Source organism: Salminus brasiliensis, chromosome 7 (assembly GCF_030463535.1).
Source record: "Salminus brasiliensis chromosome 7, fSalBra1.hap2, whole genome shotgun sequence".
Classification (NCBI taxonomy): domain Eukaryota; kingdom Metazoa; phylum Chordata; class Actinopteri; order Characiformes; family Bryconidae; genus Salminus; species Salminus brasiliensis.
Genome location: NC_132884.1, coordinates 37,430,452 through 37,439,805, shown reverse-complemented (window position 1 = coordinate 37,439,805; position 9,354 = coordinate 37,430,452). Strand labels below are relative to the sequence as shown.

General features: G+C 43.3%; 1 protein-coding gene across 4 annotated transcripts in view; it reads right to left on the bottom strand.

The window, feature by feature from the left end:
- Window positions 1–578: 578 nt before the first annotated feature.
- Window positions 579–9,354, bottom strand: part of slc12a5a (solute carrier family 12 member 5a) — a 230,397-nt gene continuing 221,621 nt past the window's right edge. For all 4 annotated transcript variants that reach the window (XM_072684819.1, XM_072684820.1, XM_072684821.1 and 1 more), the window contains 3 exons: window positions 9,273–9,287; window positions 8,936–9,069; window positions 579–8,479 (listed from right to left, as the gene is read on the bottom strand). In XM_072684819.1, coding sequence (XP_072540920.1) covers window positions 8,388–8,479; window positions 8,936–9,069; window positions 9,273–9,287 — 241 coding nt within the window. In that variant the 3' untranslated portion in view covers window positions 579–8,387. The remainder of the gene's footprint in view (window positions 8,480–8,935; window positions 9,070–9,272; window positions 9,288–9,354) is intronic.

Genomic DNA, 9,354 nt, shown 5'->3' with positions numbered 1-9,354 from the left:
TTGCCCGCTGAGGTCCCCTCCACCTGCGTCAGACCAGCTGCCACCTACCAATCCAACCATCAGACCTTCCACCCACCACCACCCATACCAGACCAGCAGCTCACCCTCCTACCACTGCTACCTGTTTAATGACCATGTTCAAACCTAAATGGACTCTTAACTATCTGCCACTATTAATATCACCACTATTAACTATCTGTTGTATCTGGTTTGGTCATTTTTAGCATTAATGTTTAAATAGTTCTGATCAGAGGAGGACGGGTCGGGTCCCCCTTGTGAGTCTTGGTTCCTCCTAAGGTTTCTTCCTCCAGCTCTGAGGGAGTTTTTCCTTGCCACTGTCGCCGTTGGGGCTCACTGGGGGTCTTTGATCCATCATGTTGTCTTATGTTATTTCTTTTTTTGTCTCTGTCTTTTACTAATTACTAATTATGTAAAGCTGCTTTGTGACAACAACAGTTGTAAAAAGCTACACAAATAAATCTGACTTGACTTTGACTCTCTGGAACAGATAATGTTTTCGAACCTTTCTTGCCTCTATGAGTGTGAACACACCGAAAAGAAGACTGTGAACAAATCGGTAATAAAATGGTATTAGTTTATTGCATTTTGTGCTGACGAATCTATAAAATGGAATGGGAAATTGCCAGAAGCCATAGAGATAAAGCATTTGAAATGTAAAACTACATTTTCTTTCCTTGTTGTTTTTTTTTCTCTTTTTTATACCATGAAACACAATAGATAATACTTATTTATCTCTTTAAAATATTGAAGTTAACACTGACACAAAAAATAAACACCTCAACACTAACCATATCTGTATGTACAGAACCCCGGCCCTCCCTAGCCCGTGGTCCCCGATGCGTTTTTCTTCATTTATTTATTTATTTATTTATTTGTTCGTTTTTTGGTGCACACGTACACGTCTGCACACACATGCATACACACGCACCCCGCACGCACAAACAAATGAATAACACAGTGGAACAATTTGTGATAATTGGTCGATACCAAGAAAAAGAAGTAATAAAACATCTACATACTCGTGTTAAAGATTTGAAAATCCTTGTTTTCTTTTGTTTTTTTTGTTTTTTTGTCTACATCCATTCTCTTTCAAACATTCATACAAAATGTTTTGTGCATCTCATGAATCAAAAACAAGCTTGAAGGACCCAGACTGCTGGAGTTAACCGGTTATCCGGTCCGGTTCAGAACATCCAGTATCATCCTCTCAGCGCACTGTTAAGGAGTTCGCCTTAGCTGATTGACCGTAGGATCTGGATGTAGTTTGGCGGCTTATGCTGAACCAGTCTGAATAAAACAAGAGCTGGGTTTTTATTTAGTACCCAACAGTTCCAGCCTTGGAGATCCTACATGACCTTAAAATCACCGTAAGTTCACAGTACGTCTGAATTTTGCCGTACTGGTCAGTACTAGGCTAATGTGAATGAGGTGATGTTTCCCGCCAATGTTTACATCCACCTAGATTTTTAATGCTCTTCAAGAGAGCTACAGTAGTTCAAGTGTTCACTAAGTCTCTGCATAGGCCAACAGTCCGACAGTCAACAGATTGCAATGCCTTCAGTATAATGAGGCCAAACAGGCAAATTACTCTACGGTTTCTTCCACGCTCAATCACGTCCACCACCATGTTTCACCAGACGTGTGCATTGGGGCTCAGGTGAGATATAGCTGCCAATTGGTGTTTTGGTTTAAGGCATACATAGAAATCTGTGGAATTAAAGTGATGTGACTTCTGACTTCTGACTTCGTCGGACCCCCAAGCTTCTTTTTAATTCATTAAAATGACAGTGTATAACGCACAAAATAGATTTCCAAGTCAACTTAAATATACTTTGGTAATCGTTGGTTCTTCTGTTGATAAATTAACTCTGCAATCATAATAACAAAAGTAAAATCGCCTCCTTTTTTTGGCTTAACTAACTAACTAACTATAATAAAAATAGATTCCTGTAACCAATGCACTCATTCACCCTAGCTAGCCTACAGATTTACCCAAATAAAGCATTTGTACACAATAAGTTACACCACACAGCTGGTAAAAATAACACATAGGCAGTTAAAAGAATCAAAAGAAATACTGAGAGGGAACGTAATACTGAGAACCACAAAACATTTAAATATATATTGAGTTATATCAACTTGTTCAGGATAATGTGCATGCGTCGAGTTAGACAACAAACCCGGGCCCTGGCTCTGTTAGAACTGGACTGGCTGGACACTGCAGCATCTGGAACCTTAAAACCTAGAGGATGGGTCAACAGCGTTCCTTCAACTGACCTCAGAGTTGGAATGCTTCAAGAGAACAGAAAGCCGTTAGGTGTACCAATCTCGAACTCTTAAGACCCGGAGTCCTGCAATAGAGCTGGAGAATTTGGCCAAGTGGTAGCCAACCATTGTGAGCTGGTGGCACCTCAAAACACCTCGAATAGACTGCTATCCAGAGCCCTTAGACATCAACTGGTGTTGAAGCAAGAAGAAGAAGAAGAACCATTCCTCTCCAAATGACTAATGGGATATTGGATTCATCTCGTGCTACATCTCAGCAGGGTTCCTCTCAAAGTTCTCATCTCCGATGATAATGATGATAGATAGGAGGAAGGAAGGTGAAGGAAGATGCATCATCGTCCAACTGCCAGTTGTAGCAGAGCCAAGCCCAAAAGTGGAAGCGCTTGTTTATAGTCTTTGATCAATATTCAAATTTATACTGCAATCACATTTTTAATACAGTGCCGGGGGGGAGGGATTGTGGGATAGCGGGTGATGGACGGGGGTGGGAATGGGCAGTGGAGAGGGGGTTGCGTGTATGATTCGAATGGGTTTTGGGCGAAGCGGGAAAGGTGAAGCAAGGGAGGGAGTCACTACATTGATTCAGTGTCCGGTACAAGAAATGAAACACCTTTATTTTTAACACCAATGTATGTCTTGTACTCAGATGTTCTTCAGATTGGAGAATGAAAAACAAACAAACAAACAAACCAAAAAAAACAAAGAAAACGCCGAAAGAAAAGTGAGTGATCCATGCCAAGGGAAAGATAAGAACACCTCAGTATTGTACAGCAGGAAATAAACCATGATGATCAGGTAGTATGGAACTGCAGAGAATCGCTTGCGTATCGGTTCTGCAAGCTGATGGCGAGACCTCGGATGGCGCAGTTGCCTCCACATGACTGCAGTACACACTCTTGCCACTAGAGGAAAGCTGAAATGGTCCAGCATGCTCAGGAAAACAGCGAGGCGCCTGACAAGAACGCCGCCGCAGTAACGAATGTTAACGCTATAAAGTGCATTTCTATCTCAGCCACCATAGAACAGATGTGATGTACACTCCTCTAGCACACAAAGAGCGCCGGTGATCGTCACGGCCCAGACAGGACCATGCTCAAAGCAGACACAGAGATAAACAAACGAAAAAAAATATATATACGTACGCACATATGTACGCACCAACGTACGGAGCGTTTACCCCCCCCCAAAGAGAACTCGAGAATTAATCGTCACTATTGAACATAACCTTCGCAGAAATTATAATTATATAAATTATAAGTCATTCGATCTAAAAGACCACAGGTCGGAGTATACTGAAGGCATTCTCACAATACAACAAAGGACGAGGGTACTGAAAGTCTAGCGTTTCCAAGAGCATTAATATACAAAGCCAAACGACACCTAAGGCCCGTTCGTACCACACCGAGTATCCTGCTAATCTAATTCACATGGATCTATGAATATCAATAACACTACAGGTAACCACAGAACTGCACCCAAACGTTTTGTTAGGCTACGTCCACCCATGATGTTATGGGTCACGAGTCACTTCGGGACCATTGTTGACTGATTGGGAAAGTCTTCGATGCCTTTAGGCCAAGGGCATAACTGTTCATTTTTTTGGACGACTTTTGGGAGAGCAAAAATGGGGCGGTGCTTGCTAGCATATATTCTAAGGATATGAGTGTTAGCTTTAGCTAGCTAGCTACTGTTACTGTGTTAATGGGACACAGCTAAAACTAGCAAACATATATTTGTAGATAACTGTAGTTTAAGTTTTGTTGCGCTTAGTGGAGATATAATTGAGCTTTATCCTCATCTTGAAACTTAGGCTACATTCCCGCAGCAGGTACAGTGCCCCATATCTGATTTTTTTTAGGCTGTTCACAAACATCTTTTTAATGTGACCTATTTCCCTTTCTCTGACATTCATCTGATCATTTCTCGTTCCTAAAGTAACACCCATGCATGAAAGAGAGCAATACTTGCGTACTTGGATTTTTTGAGCCTTTCGATTTTAGCGCCCTCCTGGGGCTACGTTCAGCCATTTCTTTAGAAATGTCTCGAAACACTTACCAATTGTTGCGATATTGGCCTTACAGACCTCATAGATATTTGGGGTGATAGGTTTGATGTCTTAAACTGAATTAAACATCACCCCAAATATCTATGAGGCCTGTTACCTCGCTATCCCGCCACTGAAAACCTCCCTCACTGCTGTCAATTATTTCCCCTTCTATATATATAAAAACACATGACCTGTAGGTTCAATGGTGCTTTTGGATAGTATGAAAATGGCCATGTTTGGGTTGTAGACAGTAAGACCCTTGGTTCCCTTCACATTATCGACCATAGGCATTCTCCTTAAGAGGGCTGCCAACTTTTGCATTTTGTTAAGAGTGACCTTCAACATGCTGCAAATGTGCTGAACTGGGAGGAGGTGCTGTACCACTTTGCTGAACTGCTTTTGAAGGCCGCTGCTGTTGCTGTTCCTTGGAGTGAGATTCAGGTTGGTCCAGCCCTGAATGGGCTAAGCCAGGGGGTGAGATTTTTCCCTCCTTAACTCCATGAGAAGGCCTTTAGATAGGGGGTGTTAAAAATGGTGACCAAATGTGAAATTATTTTAGTTTAATACTGGAGGGGAAGGAATTGCTTCATTTCTAGGCTCCTCAACCCCCTATAAGGGTTGAAGTAAGGCTGATTTCCATACAGCGATGATGAGAGGATCCAAGGGTCTTACTGTCTACAACCCAAACATGGCCATTTCGTATTATCCAGAAGCACCACTGCACCTACATGTTTGTTTTGGGACTATGGTGCCTTCAACAGCATTAAACTCTTAGGTGTCTGGTTCCTCTGACCACCACTGTGAACAAGTGTCCTGTTTTTTGTACCCAATGCTGTAATTTCCAGAATCTCCTCAACCTGAAGCTCCCAGATCTACAAAAAAGCAGTGAAGTTTGTTTTCTACTCACTCTGGTTTAGTAAATACAACATTAGTGCAAGTTGTACGTTGGCAGACACCTATGCAAATATCTGTATTTGCATGGTGCTGCACATGCTGCCCTTGGCCTAGATGGGCTCCATCAGACGCCTGGGCCTTCCTTTGCCTCTACCTTCTACATACGATACACAATAGAAACCATTGAAACGAATATTCACGCACGGACCATGCAAACAGGGATAAAAACACAAATCATCAATCAAAACTTTGGCCGAAAAACTGACTTTTCGAACCAGCTCGGTTTTGCCTGTTTGGGAAAAAACGTGTTCAGAAGGCTCAGTCTATGCAGGCGATGGATGAGCGAAGGTCTACTCATATGCGGCTCGGCGGCTTTACCGACAAAAAGCAAACGACGGCGTGTTGGGTGAGCATGCGACGGCTCAGAACGTACAACAGACGAAAAAGCAGCCATGTCCTTGTACGCTTGTGCATTGCATGGTTTGATATTGTACGTCACCAGCAGAACGACACCACGGAAAGCTGCCCAGGCGTTTCCGAATCACGGGCTCAATGTCGGAAGGCGGAAATGCTGATGGTTGTTTTAGTCTGCTTTACAGCTTAGATGCAATAAATCACCAGCACTGATATGTATGTTCAGAAGTCTACCCCTTCCCCCGCTAATGTTCTGTATATACCTTTAAATAGGTCTCTCTCTTTTTTTTGATCTATATACATACACACAATACAAACCAGTCTATTCGTACACTAGCAGCATTCGCAACTTATGAGAGGTTTTTATAATCTTTTAAAACAGAAAATACTGTTATATCTGTAGTCTATAAACTCTAGATTTATTCTCCAATAATTTATATACGTATATATGTAAATATATCTATATATAATATTATATATTAATAACAATAAATCTACTGCAAGTGCAAGTGACTGTAACAGTTCAATTCTCTGAACAGGAACAAAAAATATATATACTACAGCTGTGACGACTGTTTCTACAGTGAGAATGAAGCAATGTAAAGCCACATGTATAAAATATATGCATACAAAAATAAATAATGCAGTGGTTACATGACTTCCCCATTTCAGCTATTGCACAGGCCTTTCACAAATGCACTTTTTCTATTTCCCTCGGATTTTCAAGCAATCGGAAACGCCAGCTATTCCAGCGAGACCAGACTGGCACGCGTATACAGCCGTGCATGCGATTGACACTACAGTCTTACTGCATAGAGCTCGGAGAGACTTACTGGATGGCCGTAGTCCCTCTCCCTTAATCATTCCTTTATTCAAGTATATTCAAGCTAGCTCCAACTAATCATGCCTTGCCAAAAGCCCTGTGATCAGTGCTCTCCTGCTGCTGATAATGGTTTCCACTTCTATGCTTATATGGCACAAGCAACGTCTACGTCATGTAGCGGTGAGATCTTTACAAGGATATTTTGGTGCTTCCCAAACACGGATAATACATATCACACTGTTAAAGATACTTTAAATAGATCTGTCTGTAAATGTAACAAACATATATGCTCTCCTTTTTGTAAAAAGGGAAAAATAAAACCTAAAACGGTAGCGTCCACGCTCTCACGGATGGAAAACAGGCACACACACTCACTCACACACACACACACGTACATGCACACACACATTTCACACATTTAATGAGTCCACCGACTCATTAAATCACTTGTTGCACAGTGGCTGCCAGTGCAGGTTGAGTGCTTGTGAAGGGGGCTACAGTACAGTACGGTTCACTTCCAGTGAGAAGCCAAAAGCCATCCAAAAGCCGACCCTGTCAGAATAGAAGGATGTTCCTTCAACCGGAGGTTTACTTCGTGAATTCCGGGGAACAATGCTTACCCCAGCGTTTCTCCACACCTCAGAGATTGAACACTATTTACACTAATCCACCAGCCTACGCCGGAATCCTTTCCTGTCCTTTTCTTTCCCCCCTCCATCGGTTCTTCTCTAATTACGCCGTCATTAACGCTGATAAGCGACTTCGTCTTTTGCTGCCTGGCAATCAGACAGCATGTCACAGATCTTCCCACTCTTGTTTTTTTGGCACATGTCGTAGTTGGCAGGGAATAGCTAGCCACTTCCGACCGGGAGACACGAAAAGATGAGGCGAGTACGGAGGGTGATGATGAGACATGCACACAAACACAAATAAAATGACAGAACTGTGCCAAGAAACCAGAACGCAAAAACTTGTTTTTTCTAGCGGGCTTCGAGTTTCCCAGCCCGGTCCGAGGAGCCGCCACGGTTTTTGCCACAGCTTCCTCCAAGCGTGTTAACTGGACGGCGAGACCAGGCGTCTCCCCATGGCCATCAGCCCTGCTCGCAACAGACGAGGCTGCTGGGAGGTCAGTCCACTCTGTGGCAGAAACGTCCCGCCGCCGTCAGTTGGTCAGTTCATCTGTCAAGAGTCTGTCTCAGAGCTCATCGCTCCATCCCGGCGATGCAATGCGATGACTGGCCGGAGCCTCTGCTTGTCTGGCAGCTGTCATCCTAGCAAGTTCAGTTTGTCAACAAATAATCGAACAAATGGAAAAGGACCCCCAAAAAAACCCAAAACACAACACACACACACAAAAACCCACTACAGACCGCATCGTAACCCACCCGTCCCGTTTCGACAACCCTCGAATGCATCCAGACTGGATGAGAGGAAAAGAATGATGTCTACGAAAGTGGGGATGGAGAAAACCTCCGGAATGCAGCAGATTACTTACTGACATCAATAGTTTGCCCCTGGGAATGGACGTGGTACTGAACTCAGCAGGCGGAACCAGTTCACGACAAATACGAAGAATGGGGAGGAGGCCGTTGGGAACGTTGGGCAGCAAATGATAGAGCTCACTACTGAACTGGTAAAAGGGGGCTTTTCTGAGGGCAGGTTGAAAAGAGTGTGAGGGGTCAAGAAGAACCTTTGGACTTGTGGACCTCTGGACCTGTGGACTTGTGGACTTGTGTCTCCGGCATGGAGTGGGATGGGGCGAGGGCAGGGGTTTCTAGGATATTGCTTGGGAATAATGGTACGGGAGTTTTCGGGGGTTTTGGGCCGGGTGTTTGAATGTGACGTTTGCAGGGTTTTGGAGGTTGGGGAGGGGAATGGGATGGAGTGATGCAGGCTGGTCTTTCAAGAGTAGATGGTGATGACCTCACGACCTCCACCACGCACAAGGAGGACCCGGTTGAGACCCTCGGTTAGGACTTCGAGGAACTCCATGTCTGGGAGAGGGAGGCAGAGTTAAAGAAAAAGGGCAGATGTGCTGTACTGACCCTAAAGACAGCATTCTTGGCCTGACTCTGTATCTATAATGCGAATGTGAGTGCGTCAACTAAACCAGTTCCAACTAAAGCTCTTATTGAGGAAGTCCAGTATTCCCAGTTCCCATTCAACACCTAGATTATCTAACCAGTCTTTTATTAAAGTAAATCAGGAGAGCTGCTGGAGCAACTGAACAAACCTATACAATGTCTGGAGGAGTCAGCATCCGAACCTGTGTTCTTCTAACTGTCTTCTTCTAACCAACATCTCAGTAACTTTACTGACCAATGGCACATTTTGACCACTGACCACTGAATTCATGTTTATGTATTGTGGTTTATTATATTTACAGGAACAGAAACACACTCACTGCTGAGATAAAGACTTTTGTACAGTACAGTGCAGTCAAAGGATACAGTTCTCATCACCAGTCCTGTTCTTGGGTGGTCCGGGCATGTTGAGCAGGACTAACTTGGCTTCCTGGGACTTCTTCACAATTTCACTGTTGAGTCTGAGAGCAGTGTGCATGCGTCTAACGTTGGACTGGTTTCTGAGCAATGGAAAATGAGAGAACGGAGAATAGACAGAATATATTAGTAATTAGACCATGTGTACAATATGAAAGAGGGTATATGTGTGATGATGCAAAAACGGGAATTATTCATATATATAAATGACATGTGTGTAAAGATCAGTCTCACTGAAAAGCAAGGTTTGTGTGTATATGTGTGTATTTAAGAGATAAATACTTACAGATTCTCCCACTCTCTGCAGCGTGGCGAAGAGAGAAATACAAGCATAAAGAATACAGCAAGAGCAAGAGCTAAACATTACC